At 43.9% G+C, this 19,627-nt stretch overlaps 1 protein-coding gene across 1 annotated transcript; it reads right to left on the reverse strand.

Annotated features, from left to right (window-relative positions):
• Positions 1-2,089: 2,089 nt before the first annotated feature.
• LOC139409352 (protein NDNF) lies at positions 2,090-14,938 on the reverse strand. The gene is made up of 4 exons (XM_071154370.1): positions 14,656-14,938; positions 8,151-8,354; positions 7,313-7,437; positions 2,090-4,201 (listed from the first exon to the last, which is right to left on the reverse strand). The coding sequence occupies exons 2-4, from the start codon at positions 8,348-8,350 to the stop codon at positions 2,802-2,804; spliced, it is 1,725 nt and encodes a 574-aa protein (XP_071010471.1). The 5' UTR covers positions 8,351-8,354; positions 14,656-14,938; the 3' UTR covers positions 2,090-2,801.
• Positions 14,939-19,627: the final 4,689 nt, after the last annotated feature.

Below are 19,627 nucleotides of genomic sequence, written 5' to 3' on the forward strand. Positions count from 1 at the left end.
TGTGTCTGTGTGTCTTTGTGGTTTGTGCGTGCATCTGTCTGTGTGTCTTTGCGGTTTGTGCGTGCATGTGTCTGTGTGTCTTTGCGGTTTGTGCGTGCATGTGTCTGTGTGTCTTTGTGGTTTGTGCTTGCATCTGTCTGTGTGTCTTTGCGGTTTGTGCGTGCATCTGTCTGTGTGTCTTTGCGGTTTGTGCGTGCATGTGTCTGTGTGTCTTTGTGGTTTGTGCGTGCATGTGTCTGTGTGTCTTTGTGGTTTGTGCGTGCATGTGTCTGTGTGTCTTTGTGGTTTGTGCGTGCATTTGTCTGTGTGTCTTTGCGGTTTGTGCGTGCATGTGTCTGTGTGTCTTTGTGGTTTGTGCGTGCATGTGTCTGTGTGTCTTTGCGGTTTGTGCGTGCATGTGTCTGTGTGTCTTTGTGGTTTGTGCTTGCATCTGTCTGTGTGTCTTTGTGGTTTGTGCGTGCATGTGTCTGTGTGTCTTTGTGGTTTGTGCGTGCATCTGTCTGTGTGTCTTTGCGGTTTGTGCGTGCATTTGTCTTTGTGTCTTACCCTTTGTGGTTTGTGCGTGCATTTGTCTTTGTGTATTACCCTTTGTGGTTTGTGCGTGCATTTGTCTTTGTGTATTACCCTTTGTGGTTTGTGCGTGCATGTGTCTGTGTGTATATCAATAACAAAGTGTGAGTGTTTATATTTGTTTCAGGCTTATACCTCCTGAGTGACTAGTACAGAAAGAATGAAGGAGTGCCTTGGCTTCTTTAAAAACCCATCTACTCCCATTCAGACCTTATTCATGACTCTGTTGACCCCCAGAGCATAGCTCTAGCAGTCCCTACCTACTGGCTTTATTAGTAGGAGTTTACAGGCCTGTCCATGACATTCCCACCGCTCTCTGGGAGCTCCTCCACATTATTCCAGGGCAACTGCAGGTTAATGTAAGCCAGGTGGAGCCTCCCCCGCACTTCCTCTGAATGAGGCTGTTTGATTGACAGGGAGTTGTGGTAGTGAATCGGAGCGTTGCTGCTCAGGATCAGGTTGTGATGGAAACATGGAGACTCACAAGGAACAGCTGTTTGACTTGGCCACAACAGAGACGACTTCTCCACTCACTTGTGACCATTCTTAATTAAAACGTGTGGATGTGTGTGATCAGGTCTGTGTCAGTCAGTGCATGTTGAACTCCTATTCGTCTCTTACATGTTGCAAGTATACTGTAAGTGTGGTTAAAACTGTGTTACCCTACATCTGAAAACACATGAAAACTAAACGATCGCAGACACTAATGTGACATAAGTTGTACTTTGTACCTGTGTAGACACTACAGATGTAGGATCTTAATTTGAGACAGTTTAACAACAGGTAAACTATGGCCTATTTATTGCCTTACCTCCTTACTTCATTTGCACACAGTGTATACACATTTCCTACTGTATTATTGACTGTACGATTGTTTATTCCATGTGTAACTCTGTGTTGTTGTTTGTGTCGCACTGCTTTGCTTTATCATGGCCTGGTCACAGTTGTAAATGAGAACTTGTTCTCAACTGGCCTACCTGGTTAAATAAAGGTGAAATAAAATAAATACAAAATCATTATGTGGATTATAATTCATGGACATTTTTGTAGAGGCTGATGCATTTTTTTTGTAAGGGAAAATCAAGTCTGAAATTTCTAAGTGGAAATTACAAACTACAGAAGCCTTTTTAAACCTCAAATACACAGCATTGCAGGAAAGTTCTCCCGCAACAGTTTTATCAAATTAAGATCCTACACCTGTACCTTTGAGAACTTTTGACACCGGCAATAAAACAACATTTACCATCATTCAAATACGTTCCTCCAAATAATTCACTCCGTCAGTCCCATTCGTCTGATGCATTATGTCCATACTAAAATGATCTTACATGTCAGTAATCGTTTGTCAACGATCATGTTATGCTTACAAGGACATACCGCAGGACTAACGTAAAATCTATAAACACTATATATCCTCCTTTCTGCTGATACACTGCTGTCTGACAAACTGCATCTATCTATGTGACGTTAACTAGCCCACAGAAGAACATGACACCCAGGGTGACACAGGGATTACTTGTTCTATATTTAGTGTTTATGTACATGAATATTGGCAGGACAACTCTGTACATGTGACAAACACGGTGATACAGTGATAACACAGACCTCCAGCACAGAACACATTTACAGACGGGCTCTTGAGTGTACCCTGGCTGAGATGCACAAGGGAATGTCTCCACAACCACAATTTCCTCATAGATTTTGAATTACTTCCTCATAAATGTAATAGTCATCATTACCAATAAATCAAACAATCAAACCAAAAGAGGCAAAGAAGTATAAAATAATTGAAATCTATCCTAAATGTGAATAAAGCAATGAGAGAACTATACAAGGCCGGTAGCTATTGTATCTCTGCAGGTCCACGGGAATTGAAACTGAAGGAACAAACCATTTTGACAAACACAAGAGTCATGCAGCAACAAAGAAACACACAAGATGAAACAGTCTCTTTTCTGAAGCTCGGAGGTCTCCCTGTTGGCAACGAGATGCTAGGTCCCCAAGCAAAGGTGACAGAGCACCTCGCTATGGATCGCCCAAAAACGTGCCAACAATGAAATGTAAACATAAATATACAGGTTGATATCTCTACAAACAGTTCAGTCTCTGCCACAGGCCCATCAGCTGTGTGAGTAGTCAGTCTGTATTCACTCCTTAGTAGAATATCACTTAGAGTTAAATAAAACTTTTTTAATATATATATTTATAATAGATTTATTCTATGCAGTCTTTTAGCAGTATTTCCTTGTTTTCACCAGTTTGCTCTGGTATTTGACTGAGTGACCACTGTGGCCCACAACATAAACGTCCAGCAGGTAGGTCTTGCCCGGCTCTAGCCCTGTGATGGTTTCCGTGGTAACGGCCTTCTGCAGGTTAGGGCTGTGGAAGTACTTGCAGAGGACCTTCTCTGACTTCCTGCGCGTCTCGGGCCCGGCACACTGGTTCTGCTCACGGCGCCGCTGCTCCTCGCCGTAGCTCTCGGACACCTCTTTTTTGTAGACACAGTACTTGTTGCGGTCCTGCGTTCCCAGCCAGGCCACAGTGGCAGTGGAGCAGGTACGCAGCTTGTCAAAAGCCTTGATGCGCGTGTCCTCGGGAAGCGAGGGGAAGGGCTGCTTGCTGCTGGGCTTTGTGGTGGCCAGCACCTTCAGGGTGGACGCTCCTTTCCTGCTGCCTCGCAGACGGATCAGGTACTTGGCCTTAGGCTTCCCCCGCAGCTGGAACTGTCGTACCCCTTCCACATTCTGGGAGAGCAGCAACTTGCCGTCACGCCTCACCTGCACCTGGACAGAGTCCAGACAGGCGTGCACAAACAGAGTGACCCTCTGATGAGAGGAGACCGGGGCGAAGCGTAGGAACTTACTGCCCTTCCTCTTGATGAAGACATCAGACACCTTGCCATCCTTCAGCTCCACTGTCTTCTGCCGAGCCTCCTCCTTAGTGCGGGCGAACGTGCCCACGTAGGCAGTGCTGGTGTTGGTGGCAGAGTTCATAGCAAATACGTCAAAGTAGTACTGAGTGTCCGGCTTCAGATCCGACACGGTGAAGATGTTCTTGTTACCGATGCAGACTTTCTGAATGTCCGAGGCCTTGGACTTGGCTGTGTAGGAGCGGGAGATCTTGTTGCTGGTGAGACCTCGGTCCTTGTTGAAGTCATTGTCTGAGCGGACAAAGCCAAAGTGGGCAAAGTCGAAGGGGCTGAAGTCCCGGCCTGGCTTTGGAACGGCCATGAAGGCATCGTCAGCGCTGATCTTAGCCTCGGCAGCACACAGACTTTTGAAGTTGTGCTCCTTGTTGATGACAACACAGTACTGGACGGGCTGGCCCATCAGAACGCCCGTCGGGGTGGGCTTCCAGGCCAGAGTGACAGTGGTACGGCCCAGGGCAGTGACGTCCACCCGGGGATCGTAGGGCAGCTCGGGGTAGGGCTGGTCAGACTCTGGGGTGGTGGTGGCGTACACCTTGAAGTTGCTGTCCTTCTCTGTGGAGAGCATCTCCAGTTGGTAGAGGCCGGAGGGAGAGCTGGTAGCCACGTAAGACTCCACATCATTCCCCTTGTAGGAGAAGAGCTCTGTGCCCTCATCCACTGTCACCTGCTGCTGCTTCTGCTGGTCCAGGGGCTCCGGCTTACCTGGAAAGCACACAGAGACACAGGAAGACTTAACATTACTTATTTTCATATCACAGCAACCACATCATCATCTCCTGAGATATTTTTTGTTAACATCCCCTAATGTTTTTGTTTTTGTTTTTTATGTTTTTGTCCTGAAGTAAAATAATTTCCATAGGTGGCAAATAATTACCCATTTAAAGTGTTGATCATGGTGAGGTCATGGTGAGGCAATCTCCGAGCCAGACAATTAGCCCCTTATGAGTCAGCAGCCATGCTTTCACTCTAAACATCTCTAAACATCCCAAAAGATCACAGGCCAATATTCACTTGGCCCTTCCTGGGAAGTTCTGCTACAAAGAGGCCCAGCCCTTATTTCAGTTGTGCTTAGAACCATAATATTATGTTTGTCATCCAAAGAGTGGGCTGAACGGTGTTCTAAAGGAATGATAAAAGATCCAATCTGAGTCTGAGACCTTCAGCAAACAGAGGAGTAAACAGATGAATAGATAGAGAAGTTGGGCATTTGTGGATTTACAGTGTTCACTGGAAATTCGTGCACATACATCGCCTTCTACCTATATGTGAATGGCTCCTTGGTCTACGGTAAGATGCCATGTGTAGCAAATATGTAGCACATTACTGTGTTACAGTATTTAGTCTCTATTCTGTAATATATTAGGACAGTGAACATCAAAAAAGTAGGTAGTATCAGGCAAAAAGCCCATTTATTAATTGGCAGAGACACACGTGCATACGCATATTCATACACGTGCATACGCATAGTCATACACGCGCATACGCATAGTCATACACGTGCATACGCATAGTCATACACGTGCATACGCATAGTCCTACACGTGCATACGCATAGTCCTACACGTGCATACGCATAGTCCTACACGTGCATACACATAGTCATACACGTGCATACACATAGTCCTACACGTGCATACGCACAGTCCTACACGTGCATGCGCATAGTCATACACGTGCATACGCATAGTCATACACGTGCATACGCATAGTCCTACACGTGCATACGCATAATCATACACGTGCATATGCATAGTCATACACGTGCATACGCATAGTCATACACGTGCATACGCATAGTCATACACGTGCATACGCATAGTCATACACGTGCATACACATAGTCATACACGTGCATACATGTACTTTCACACCCTCACATATGTACACTCTAAAACCACCGCTGCAGTCCATGTCTGTGCTCTAATGGGACTGGGCTTGAGGGAGTTGATTGATTTTTTGTGTTTCAAAGACACTGTCCAGATGGAGAGAGTCCGAGTGTGTGTGAATGAGAGGGGAGGGCGAGAGAGAGAGAGAGAGAGAGAGGGGTGGGGTATTCAATTTGAAGGGCAAAAGGAGTATATGCTAGTAGTGGACAAGGGGATTCTTGTACCTAGCTATCTACAGATGTTATGGGGGATTCATGTAGAAGGCTTAATCACATTCTAAACTCTTTACTTATACACTGTATTTGTCTGCCAGCCAACCAACCAGCCAACCAGCTAATGAGCCAACCAGCCAGCCAACCTGCCAAGGGCAGTCTCTCCTATTCAGGGCTCTGTGCCCTTTTCACAGGCTACAGACATCAGGTGTGGTCAATCCAGACATCAAGTGTGGTCAGTTCATACACTGTGTTAGTTAATAACCATACCACAACCACAGCAAAAAAGCAGACCACCAATGCTGCCCAACCACAACAAAATGTAGAGTGTCTTTCCAATTTTATTCAAAACCACATCAATCAAATGTTAATGCTAGTTACTGTTCATCCTGATACATTTCTGAAATTATTGTTTATGTATTTGTTGTACCTTAATCATATATTGCACGTTTTACAACTTAATTACATTGTAATAGTCCCATTTACATTAGCTAATAGTTCCATAAATCATATTTATATGAATTCCCATTTACACTACATTACCAAAGGTAGGTGGACACCTGCTCATTGAACATCTCATTCCAAAATCATGGGCATTAATATGGTGTTGGTCCCCCCCCTATGCTGCTATAACAGCCTCCACTCTTCTGGGTAGGCATTCTACTAGATCTTGGAACATTGCTGCAGGGACTTGTTTCCATTCAGCCACAAAAGCATTTGTGAGGTCGGGCACTGATGGGTTAGAGGTGTTCGATGGGATAGAGGTCATGGCTCTGTGCAGGCCAGTCAAGTTCTTCCACACCGTTCTCGACAAACTACTTCTGTATGGACCTCGCTTTGTGCACAAGGGGGCATTGTCATGCTGAAATAGGAAAGGACCTTTCCCAAACTGTTGCCACAAAGTTGGAAGCACAGAATCGTCTAGAATGTCATTGTATGCTGTAGCGTTAAGATTTCCCTTCACTGGAACTACGGGGCCAAGCCCGAACCATGAAAAACAGCCCCAGACCATTATTCCTCCTCCACCAAACTTTACAGTTGGCACTATGCATTGGGGCAGGTAGCATTCTCCTGATATCCGCCAAACGCAGATATGTTTGTCAGGACTGCCAGATGGTGAAGCATGATTAATCAGTCCAGAGAACGTGTTTCCACTGCTCCAGAGTCCAATGGCGGTGAGCTTTACACCACTCCTGTTGACGCTTGACATTGCACAAGGGGATCTTAGTCTTGTGTGCAGTTGCTCAGCCATGGAAACCCATTTCATGAAGCTCCCGACAAACAGTTATTATGCTGACGTTGCTTCCAGAGGCAGTTTGGAACTAAGAACTGAGTGTTGCACCCGAGGACAGACGATTTTTATGTAGTACGCGCTTCTGCACTCGGCGGTCCCATTCTGTGAGCTTGTGTGGACTACCATTTCACAGCTGAGCCATTTTTGCTCCTTTACGTTTCCACTTCACAATAACGGCACTTACAGTTGACCGGGGCAGCTCTAGCATGGCAGAAATTTGAAGAACTGACTTGTTGGAAAGGTGACATCCTATGACGGTGCCATGTTGAAAGTCTACTGCCAATGTTCATCAATGGAGATTGCATGTCTGTGTGCTCGATTTTATACACCAGTCAACAACAGGTGTGGCTGAAATAGCCGAATCCACTAATTTTAAGGGGTACTCACATACTTTTGTATATATATTCTAATTGGTGTTTACCTGATCCCTCTCCGCTGGCCTCATCAGGCAGCTCCTGCAGAGTGAGCTTCCACTCCAGAGGAGCATCACATGGTGTCACCGTCACAGACAGCGGGGTGTTGTCCTCCTCCACCACAAAGTAGTACCTGCAGGAACAAGAAGTAGTGCCCAGGTAAATGATAGGGTTAACTACAGGTTTAACTACTGAAATCATCTATGGTCACTCTATGGTTGTCTCCGAGTGCTAATGACCTGAGTCTCTTTCAGCAGACATTATCTCAATTACATGAACATCTCTTTCTCATCTATTATGCATTTCCTCATCCTAGTATCCATTACAATGTATTCCATATTCCCAATGCATCCACTTACAGTAAGTCATTATACAGAGCCTACAGTACTATTTAGTGTGGGAAAGCTACAATGCTGTTTGTTTTCGATCAAACACAGCCTGGTCTCATGTATTTGGTAAGATAAGACATACAGTACATGTACATGTTTGGAGCAGTAGACCTACATGTTGGTAATGGTTGTTGATAGTGATGGTGGATTTATAGCAGGTTAGTGTTTTTTGTCATGAATCTTGTTCTGGAGGTCACCAGCTAGCACAGCCACAAAGTCATACAATCTGATTTTAAACCAAACCCTAACCTTAACCCTAACTTTAGCCACACTGCTAACCCTAATGCCTAACCATAACCTTAAATGAAGACCAAAAAGCTTTGTTGAATTTTTACAATATAGCCAATTTTGACTTTGTAGCTGGCCTATCTACAGGGAAATCGCTGTTCTGCCTCCAGGACAAAGCTTATGGCAATAAACGTCAACTTGCGTATTGCTATAGACCTGGAATCGTTACCTTTTAGGTGTGTCCCTGAACAAGTATCCACTGATCTCGGCGCCGTCTGGGATGACGGAGGAATCATGAAACAGGGTCTTGTCTCTGATCTGCATCTGGAACAGGCCCTCATCTCGTGTGGGCAGCTTCTGGCCAAATACAACCCCCAGCACCAGAGCCAGGCCCAGAGGCCAGCCCTGAGGTCCCAAGCACAGCCTCATCCTCCTGTAACACACAAAATAGTAATGCAGGAATGTCAGAACAGTTAGAAATGCCAAAGTACACTCTTGGAAAAAAGGGTTCCAAAAGGGTTCTTCGACTGTCCCCATAGCAGAACCCATTTTGGTTTCAGGTAGAACTCTTTTGATTTCCATGTAGAAGCCTGTGAAAAGGGTTCTACATGGAACTGAAAAGGGTTCCACCTGGAACTAAAAGGGTTCTTTAAAGGGTTCTCCTATGGGGACTGCCGAATAACCCTTTTAGGTTCTAGATAGCACCTTTTTTTAAGAGTGTAGTGAATATTGGAAATCTTTCAATCAATACTTGGAAGAAGAACTTGAAAATGTGTTTCCAGTTTTGCCTGTTAAGTCTCAGAATGGAAGGGAAACCAGTAACATGCTGCCAAAGAGAGGAAAGTGAGAGACAGAGATGGACAGAGAGAGGCCCCATCTCTTCAAAAAGAGAGTGGAAGGCAGACAAAAAAGAGAGAAGACACTTTGGACCAGAAAGGGGGAGAAGATAAAGACAGTGGCTAGTGTGAGAAGGGTCAAAGAAACTTCATTTAAGGGGATAGAAGAGGAGGAAAGATTGGCACTGGTAGCTACAGTGTACTGTTCAGTAGATATCTCTAACAGCTATGGGATGTGACTCAGTACACGGGTCTATGCAGCTTACTGAGGCTCAGGAACACAGAGATATCCTCTGTCTATTGATTTGACCACATTGATTGCAGCTGATGGGAAAGCCAAATCCCGGCTGATTTAATCAGGGTAATGATGGCAGATTAGCCAGATACTTTACTGCCATTTACTGCAAGTGAGAGTGTGTCCTTTTAATAACCCCTCTTCCCTCTCTCTCTCTCTCTCTCTGTGTCTCTCTCTCTCTCTTCCTTGTCCTCCTTTTCTCTCTCCTTCTTTCTCTTCCACCCTAGCTCTCCATGTATTTTTTCCCCACAAATATAGCTCATCTTTTTTTTCTTCTCTCGCACACACATGTACAGTAATCTCTATCCCACCCTCTTTCTGTCCTTGTCAAACAGACATTCTCTCCTTCCTCTCCTCCCTCCCTCTGGAGAGACATAAGTCAAACCAGAGAACCCAAAGCTGGTCATGCTTCCATGCTACAAACATGGCTTCATTACTACATGATCTTCCTTTAAAAACACAATGCAGAGAAAAGCCCTCGACAGCTCCTGTCAGTGTGTCCATCTCCCCTGTGCCTGAGCTGAGCCTCCCATCATCCTGTCAGACTTCAGAGAGGCGGAGGAAAGCCATCTAAGTGGTACTTTGAGGTTTGACTCACAGAGAGGTGATCCTTAGCTCCTCAGCTTGTCTCATTCCATTTCAGAAGAGTGTCAGGCGGAACAAATGTCTATTAATACTCAAGACAGCGCTGAGGTGGTATGTACAGAGCTCTACAGGGACCCCAATACACAGCACAGAGGCTCCCAGAAGACTCTCCCAGTCCCTGCTGCACTAAGCCCACGCAATGACACTATCAGACTGATGTCATCCGATATGGGATATGTGCTCTCTCAATGGTTAGTGTGGTATCGTCCATCAGATTTGCCTGCCAACATATTTAGCATAACCCAACATGCACTTGATGTGCTGTTTCCAATGTAAGCAACTTGCCCACCGCGTGTGGTAATACTGATTTAAACCAATGCCTTTGGTTTGAGTTGGTCAAAGTGCTGCAGTATCCCAAGTCTGAGAAGTGTTACCACTAAATGCTACGTTCCTCCATCCAGACTCAGATCCCATGTATGAGCCATCACTGAAAGATGACACCTTCACATTAATATAGTTGGATTTGACTGTGCTAATGTCTGGGCCATGTGGTTGTGTGGAGCAGCACAGACAGACTGGAATTTGGAATGGTTGTGCATGCATGAGACTGCTCAGGCCATGGAGTTAGCTCTCTTTACCAAAATAAAACTTCAAAAAAGCTGCATCTGGAACAAATAAAGCCTAATGTTTAATTAGAGTGAGGGAGAATGTATGATGGTAATTCGGGGGAGGATAATTTGAAGGCAGAGCCGGCCACAATCGTGTCAACTTTGTTTTGCTGCCGTTTATTTATTTATTTATATATTCATTTATTTTTCACTTTCACTCCGACTGGAACTTTGTTCAAAACTTGAAGCACTTTTGGTCATTAAAGAAAAAAGCCTAATGCATAATAGATGTGAAGTTGTGCATAGCCGCAGGAAGTAGTTTGGGGGTGGGGGTGCTGCGATTCTTTTGCCAGGGGGCGGAGAAAAAACTAATATTGCCTGCGCTGAAGATGTCTTTATCTGTCCACTAATACAATACACTACTTTTGTGAATAAAATTTGACTAAATGTAAGCCTATTTGAGTGCTTACCAGCATTTGTAACTTGAGTCTGATAATGTACAAAACAGTTAATCTGATCATACTTGTTGAATATAAAAATACTTGCTTGGTATATGTTTTCAAGTTTCTTTAAATACTTTGCAAATGCAACTTATTTCTATGTGAAAACTGAAATGGTCTATTCATGACTTTTCCATTTTAGTAGATGCTCTTATCCAGAGCAACTTACAGTATTGAGTGCATACATTTTCATACTTTTTTGTACTGGTCCCCCATGGGAATCGAACCCACAAGCCTAGCAACTGAGCCACATAATCACATTACTTCATCACAAACAACTTGATGTCTCAATGTACTCAATTACTGTATTGTGCATGGTTTTTCTTCATAGTGAATAATACTGAACAGCTTATGCAGAAAGCATAATTAATGATAGAAATATAAGTATGTCTGTCACAATTTAACTGTATAACCTGTAGTAATAACTATGTAATAACCACCTAAATTATATGACTTTACAATGACAGTTAGTTCCACCTGAATTCCTATATGGCAACAAGAACATGAACAATGCAGTGTTCACTCTGTGCCTTTAACAGAACTACGTGAATGACAATTTAGCCAGATAAAAATATTAACACAATAGATTAAACTATACTATCACTTCCCAGGTGGAGAGTCGTTGGAATAGCACCAAATCATCTAGTTCATATAAATGCATCAACTAAGATTAAAGCAAAGTGAAGAATAATCTCATCAACTAATCAATCAACCATTTACTCAATCAATCCATACATCAAACAACTGAGATGTTCAAGAAGTCATCCTGTGAATGGTCAGTTTGGTTGTAGGATGTAGGTGTTTGTTGTGGTTATTGGTGTGTGTGCTGTTTGCTCCCAGTTGGTGAGTCAGTGTGCGTGATTGAGCTGGTATTCCAGCAGTCAGTCAATGTGAAGCCAGCACACACTGATGACTAGCACATATAATCTGTGTATAGAGCCATTTCTGAGTGACAGCGAGCATGTATGCACAACAAAGCAGCTTACACCTGTCATTCACAGGGCACTACAGTAGTCCTACCCTCCAACTGTCCAACATGAAAGAACCATGTGGAGTGTGTGTGAGGACCTCTGTGTGCATATGTATATGAATGTGCTCACATGTGTGAATGTATAAGCATGTGTATGTAAAGGAAGATTGTGCGTGTGCATGTCTGTGTGCTTGCCTGCCTTTGTACGTGAGGCCATGTGCACCTGCAAGTGTGTATACTAGGCACCCCTTACACTGCCACATCCCCCCTCCATCTCTCCATCCCTCCAATGTGTTCTTTGGGTTGCCCTGTCTACCTCCTTCTGCAGCCTCAGCCCCAACCCCAACCCCAACCCCAGTCCTGCAGCTCCATCCTCCCTCCAGCCTCCCGGCCCCAGCTCCATGTCTCTCTGTCAGGACGGGTGAACCTCCTGCCTGCTCCCACATGGAGCTCATTAGCAGGACAGGAGGGAAAAATACACTAATTTCAACACAAATAAAGAGACATTTGGGATTCCTCACAAAGAGACGCCTGGCAGGGCTCAAAGGACCTGGAGCCGCTTTGTGTTTTCTTAAAACCTCTCTGAAGGCAGATTTATGGTCAGTAGGTCTTCGGTAGCAGACTCCATCACTGATGTGCTGTCACTTCAGGGCCAACCAGGGGATTGGGGATACAGACAGACAGGCAGGGCTGAGGGCTCAGAGCCTGAGATGGAACCAACCACACATAACCTGGGCCCATGCTGATGGACAGCCAAACCCAGAGCAGGTCTGGTGCACTAGGAGAGCCAAACAGCTCATTAATGAATTGGTAGAGACTGTGGTTTAGGGCCTCTGTCCAGGAGCAGAACTTTTGTCTGCGCAGAATGTGAGTTTATTTGCATGTGTGTGTGTGTCTTCTAAACTGTCAAATTCCTCTCACCCAGAGTGTATATAAGTCTACATTATCCCCCACATTCTGTCTCTAAACCATCTACATCATCATCAGCCCACAAAGACTATGCTGCTGCTACTGGCAAAATAGTATGTTCAGAAAGGGGAGCCTACTGTATTTTCCATCCTTGTCTCTCTGTTTTATGGTCCATTTCTGAGTGAGGCCTGCAGTTAGCACTGCATCCCGGAAGGATGCATGGTGGAGCATGTCAGGTCGCAGGGGCAGTTTCTATTACTGCGCTACAAATAAGACATTCAAATTAGGGGTGCAGTTCTGACTGATGTGCAATTCATTGCTGTCATTGTGAATGAAGGTCAGATCACACAAGATTAGCCCTACAAAAAGCACAATGGGAAAGAAATCGTCCACTCTCTGCCAATCAGTATATCAACGATAAGGGCACAGACCAGCATCGTGGGAAATGAGTCAATCATGTATCCGGTGGACAGAGAGCACAGACCCCTTCTTCAGGAGAGAGACGTCCACCAGTCTGATGGCACTGTCTCTGCTTGTGTCCATCTAAGGAGGCATAATGAGGGCTTTGCAGAGTGAATGTCCTGGACACTGGGAGAGGGTGTGGATATGATGAATAATTTAAGGAAGGGAATAAAACCTGTCGCTATGGCCTTAATCTTCCAGCAACGACTCTGGACGTGACATCCCACTCCAGCGGTCCGCACAAAGCAAAGGCAGTGAGGAGACTGTATATACACTGCAGCCCGTCACTTCTCCGGACGCATAAATGTTGCAGCAACACTGGCGGAATTCTTTCAGCCCGGAGTTTTCATATGCAAATCACTGTTTAGTTACGGTATGCAACACAGACCTTCCCATTTTCATACTTTTGTTCATTATTCATTCTCCTGAGAAAGTACGGGAGGCAGTGTGGCTTCTCTCTGCAACTAAATACAGTTATTCAAATTCCCAGTCTATATTGCCTATATTTTATATAGGCTACAAATATATTTTTTAAACGAATAACACTTTTGATCAATAATATATATAATTTTTTTTATCAACTCAAATACATGTTATTATCTACAATAAGATAGTAAGTAGCCTGTCTAAAAACATCGCGAGAGACAAATTAATAAGTAATTATGTAAAAATGCAACACGAAATTATGTTTACTACTTTTCATACATTTCAATAGCAGTAGGTTACTTTGTCCTGATTTTAAGAGGGAATTTTGTGTAGGCTCCCAAATGTGAGATGGTGTGTGGGTGAGGAATCAGAGCAGGATAGAGGTAGGCAACTTGCAGGTGCGTGGGCTTGCTCATTGGTAAAACGAAAACTCTGCTGTTGTAAAACTGACACCCCAGACCAGACTAACATTTTCCCAACATTTGTGTCATGTTCATCCGCAGCACCACTATAAAAAAGGGCCATTGAAGAGAATTTATGCCACGTACTATAGAAGGGGGCGAGAACGCATATTGATGAATTGCGTCTGGCGGGTTTAGAGGGTGCTCCGTCACCCCTGAGAGCATGGGAACTCCGTTATGGGCACAAAGCAGGGCTCCTCAGACTCAGAGCCCCGAGTGCGCGGACACTGCCTTCCGCGTGTCCTTTTCAACTCCCTCAAAGGTTCATCCTTTTCACGCGACATTCACCGTGCCTTGTGAAATACAGCCAAACTAAGCGAACCAAATTAAAAGAGCATGCGAGCCCAGGCTTGATTGAAATGTGTTTTGAAATCCTTAACTTCCCGGAGTTGTAAACCACAAAACCCCTTCCCCTCTATTTGGCAGACGTTTCAAAGGCAAGCGTTCTTTATTCGGAGAGTCCCTCTCTGTTTTTCTTTTTTATGGAAAAGTCTCTCCAAAAAGCGCTCCACAAACCATTTAGACTTAATAGGCTACAAAAGCGCAAGTTTATTGCTTTATAGAACCGTTTTTTTTATCGATGTGGTTTATCATAAGTTCACTTCATGGAACATGTATATAAAGCAGTGATCATATGGATAGCCTAAATATAACATATTTTGTGAATGAGCCTCAGTCTTACCTTTCAGATTTAGGGATGATAAAACAAGCTGGAAAGTTCCCTCAACCGTATCAACACTTCTGAGACCAACACAATACAAAAACTAAATCAAACAAAAAATACAATAAATGTGTCCTTTTTAGTGTTCGATAGATTCCTCGAGTCAGTTCTTGTGTGGTGATAATCGGACTACAGCTGTGGTGCGTGTTGGCAGTTCTGGAGGGTTGAACCTTGTCTGTGTATCCTGAGTTCTGGCAGCGCGTCCGTCCCCTGCCGTGTGGCTGCTATTGAGACTGGACCGACTGAATTGGAAGACAAACTGATGCGAACTTCTGTCTATGCGCTTCCCTAGGAGCACTCCGATAACCGGCCCACTCCTCCCCCTGGACACCACAGCCCCAACAAGTAAAAAAAACAACCAGAGACCAGGCAGAACCAGCAACGAACCTATCACAGACACGGACTCAAACTGACAATCCTTTATGAATGAAGAACCTATATTTCAAAAGCACCTTTAGGACTACTTTGAATTGCTATAGCCATAAACAACCCACTGTGGAAAAAAATGGCAGAATCAACGTCATTTCCACCTCATTTCAACAACAACAAAAACTCGTGGTGAGGTTGAAGCAGTGTGAAAAACTGATTGGATTTGCAAAAAGTCATCAATATAAGGAAATATTGTATTTGTTTCAACCAACTTTTAACCTAAATCCAATGACATAGTGAAATGTTTTGTTGATTGCACGTTGAATTTCGGTTAGGTGACAACTCAACCAAATGTAAAACTAGACGTTGAACTGAAGTCTATGCCCAGTGGGAAGTATAGGCCTAATGTATATACAATTAGGCATACACACGTATTAGCCTACATTATACATTTACAAAATAGATATATTAATTCGAAATACTACTTTTACAATTGTTTTCAATCGAAGGTATTATCCCTGAAATGTGAGCACTAAGGTTGAACTGATTCGAAGTACTTTTACAAAGCAAAACAACGCATAAATATCGTGTCTTCGCCTCTGTTTTTTTAAGCGCGGGGATCCCCCTCATAGTTCTCTTGTTGGGAGCTGTTTACATCGTGATGGGCTCTGAAAACGGGCACGCTTGGGTACCACCCTTTTCAAATTCAGCAAACCTCGAGGTTACATGATCTGTGTGTGGGCAAGTTTTGTCATGGGCTTAGATAGCGGGACCATTTTATTGCTTCATCTGTCGTGCGTAATTCATGTGTAAAATAAAGAGTGTGTTCTCCTGGTTGTTCTCGTTTGTCCGTAGTGTTTACCCGAAACTAATTTCACTGGGTCCAATGTGTTTTTGTTGTTCAAAGTTAGTCCGTTTAAAGGTGTGAACACGCCGGCGGGACAGGGGTGTTTTGATCTGTTCCCGGGCGGTAACTCAGGGAAGTAAATAATTATCCAAGATAAGGGCCATTGACAAAATTATGTCGCTTATTTGAATTGCACGGAATTTATGACTTGATGGGGCTGCTGAGCTATGCTGGGTAGCCGGATTAAAACGATGTCGTTATCCCTGCCCTAAAGGATATAGATAGGAGCTTCAAATTACCGTTTTAAACAGTCGTTTCATTACCCCCAATCCCTTGACGCATGATCAGGAACAAGTGTAGCAATGATGCATAGGCTATATAAAGGGATACATTATTAAAGGGGGAGAGGGAGAGGAAAGCAACGTTGGATAGGAGAGAGCATGGCAATGTTATAACACTTTGTTTAAAAGAGCGCCTAACATTTCCTGTTTGACCTCTAGCCTAATCATATAATTGAATACAGGGTAATTCAATATTTAGCCTGTTCTATCGATTAGATATTGTTCCAGACAATTAAGAGTACAAAATCCGTAATTATGCATTATGCCTAAACATTAGCCTACGCTTTAAACTGGATCGAATCCCTGAGCTGACAAGGTACAAATCTGTCGTTCTGCCCCAGAGAAAGGCAGTTAGCCCACTGTTCCCCAGGCGCCGAAGACGTGGATGTCGATTATGGCAGCCCCCCGCACCTCTCTGATTCAGAAGGTTTGGGTTAAATGCGGAAGACACATTTCAGTTGAATGCATTCAGTTGTACAACTGACTAGGCATCCCTCATCCCCTAAGCATATTCATTCGCCTTTATGTTATCTTAATTTTAGCCAGTAATAAACATCCATAATTTACAGAAAATACTATTGAGCGAGAAGCCTTTGTACAACAGCATCATCTAGCGTCAGTGTTCATTCTGGAGAAGTACATCCGCTCAAACCAACCGACACTGGTTATCACGCTGGCTGGTGAATTACCGAGGGACATTCTATGACTACTCAGAGACTATGAATATCAATAATATTTCCAGGGAGAAGCAAAAAGAACACGACGTTTATGATCTTGGGTCTTGTTATGTCCACTGTAAGTTAACGGTTCTCCAGGCACAAGGCTGCCGCCATGATTATGTGGTCTAGTCAGCGCACAGGGTTTAATGGGTTTGAGTCATTCGGCCCAGGACCATGGTGCCACAGTGGTAGGTCCTGTCCACTCACGGCTCCGCGCATGGTCTGGGTTGTCTTGAGCCTGTAGATCCTGTGTTGAACTAGATGTAGAGCTCTAGACCCCTGTCTTTCTGACCTTATTTCTCTCTTTCTCTTACACACACGCGCGCGCACACACACACACACACATACATGGCTCTGACGGTGATTAGACTGCTGTGCTGTGACTTTTGTGTTTTTGAGATTAAAATATATGTCAAATTCAATCTGCTCTCAACTACACCACAGAGCTGTGGGAATGAATCCACTATGAGGAGGGGCACACTCAAACACACTTTTTCTCTTGCTCTGACTCTCACAAAAACACACAGATTTTTGGGGGGCTATTTACATGCCAAAGTACAGTATTTGAAACCCATCCACACTAGGGATAATTTACTACCGATGGGGGAAGGACTGGAGGAGGTTAATGAGGTGAAAAATGTTAATGGCATAATTCTCTCCACTGTAATTCAGCACATGGCAGGGCAGAGACGTACACTACAGTACCAAAAGTATGTGGATACCTGCTAGCCGAACATCACATTCCAAAATCATGGCCATTAATATGGAGTTGGTCCCCCATTTGCTGCTATAACAGCCTCCACTCTTCTGGGAAGGCTTTCCACTAGATGTAGGAACATTGCTGTGCAGACTTGCTTCCATTCAGCCACAAGAGCATTAGTGAGGTTGGGCACTGATGTTGGGCAATTAGGCCTGGCTTGCAGTCAGCGTTCCAATTCATCCTTAAGGTGTTCGATGGGGTTGAGGTCAGGGACCTGTGCAGCCAGTCAAGTTCTTCCAAACCAATCTCGACAAACCATTTTTGTATGGACCCCACATTGTGCATTGGAGCATTGTAATGCTGAAACAGGAAAGGGCCTTCCCCAAACTGTTGCCACAAAGTTCAAAGAACGTCCGTTGGACGGCCAGATGGTGAGGCGTGATTCATCACTCCAGAGAACACGTTTCCACTACTCCAGAGTCCAATGGCGGCAAGCTTTACACCACTCCAGCCGACACTTGACATTGCATATGCTGATCTTAGGCTTAAGTGTGGTTTCTCAGCCATGAAAACCCATTTCATTAAGCTCCAGGCGAACAGTTCCTGTGCTGATGTTACTTCCAGAGGCAGTTTGGAACGCGGTGGTGAGTGTTGCAACCGAGGACAGACGATTTGTTTGTGCTACGCATTTCAGCATTCGGCGGTCCTGTTCCGTGAGCTTGTGTGGTCTACCACTTTGTGGCTGGGCTGCTGTTGCTCTTAGACATTTCCACTTCACAATAACAGCACGTACAGTTGACCGGGGCAGATCAAACATGGCAGAAATTTAAAGAACTGACTTGTTGGAAAGGTGGCATCCTATGATGGTGCCACGTTGAAAATCACTGAGCTCTTCAGTAAGGCCATTCTACTACCAATGTTTGTCTGTGGAGATTGAATGTCTGTGTGCTCAATTTTATACACCTGTCAGCAACGGGTGTGGCTGAAACAACCGAATCCACTAATTTGAAGGGGTATCCACATAGTTTTGTATATATAGTGTATTTAATTTTCACACACAGCCACTGACAAAAGCATTCCAAGCACATTCCAGCACACCATTAGACACATTTTAGCATTATACTACCTATAGCCAATTGTAATTAAAAACATTAGGTTAAAGTGGTGTAATTATTCTAATCATATACCATTTAAAGACGTACATCCTTACAGTAATTTTGAGTCAGCTTTACGCCATATTGTAGCCCACTCCTACAGATGTAGGATCTTATTGATCAGTTAAAAAATAAAATCAGTTTAGTTGGCGCCATAGATTTGAGGAATCGACTCTTTCAACATGCAGAGAAAGGAATCCGAAAATCTACCCCTAAACTTTGTTTCAACAAGTCAAAATCTGTTTCTATCTACTCCTCAGATACCCTAAAATGTAATCAAACAATAACATTTCTTACGGAAAGAAGTATGTTCAATAGGAAACCGATGCGGTGTGTCCTGTCTTCATGGAGCGTGCAAACACAAATTTCCAAGACTGTGTCCCTGTACTAAAACTGAGATGTCTTATTCATTTTGGAAGTTACAAGCCTCAAACCTTGAACATAGACTGCTGACACTCTGTGGAAGCCATAGGAATTGCATCCTGGGAGCTTTTCAGTATGCCTCTTGGGATTAGGTGGGATGCTAGCACATCCGGTGAAATTGCAGAGCGCTAAATTCAAAATACAAAAATCGTAATATTAAGCATTCATGAAAATACAAGTGTCTTACATCGTTTAAAAGCTTAACTTCTTGTTAATCCAACTGCTTTATCAGCTTTCAAAAAGGCTTTACGGTGAAAGCATACCATGCAATTATCTGAGGACAGCGCCCCATATACACCAGCATAAAAAACATTTCCCAAACCAGCAGAGGCGTCACAAAAATCAGAAATAGTGATAAAATAAATCACTTACCTTTGAAG

The sequence above is a fragment of the Oncorhynchus clarkii genome, chromosome 5, assembly GCF_045791955.1.
Source record: "Oncorhynchus clarkii lewisi isolate Uvic-CL-2024 chromosome 5, UVic_Ocla_1.0, whole genome shotgun sequence".
NCBI classification, from domain to species: domain Eukaryota; kingdom Metazoa; phylum Chordata; class Actinopteri; order Salmoniformes; family Salmonidae; genus Oncorhynchus; species Oncorhynchus clarkii.

Bases quoted from the DNA above. Each gene is read 5' to 3' on its own strand.
- LOC139409352 (XM_071154370.1), bottom strand. From the start codon at position 8,350: ATGAGGCTGTGCTTGGGACCTCAGGGCTGGCCTCTGGGCCTGGCTCTG. The intron at 7,438-8,150 runs GTAACGATTCCA...TTGTTCCTGCAG, and splicing joins TTCAGGGACACACCTAAAAG to GTACTACTTTGTGGTGGAGG. The intron at 4,202-7,312 runs GTAAACACCAAT...TGTGCTTTCCAG, and splicing joins GGCCAGCGGAGAGGGATCAG to GTAAGCCGGAGCCCCTGGAC.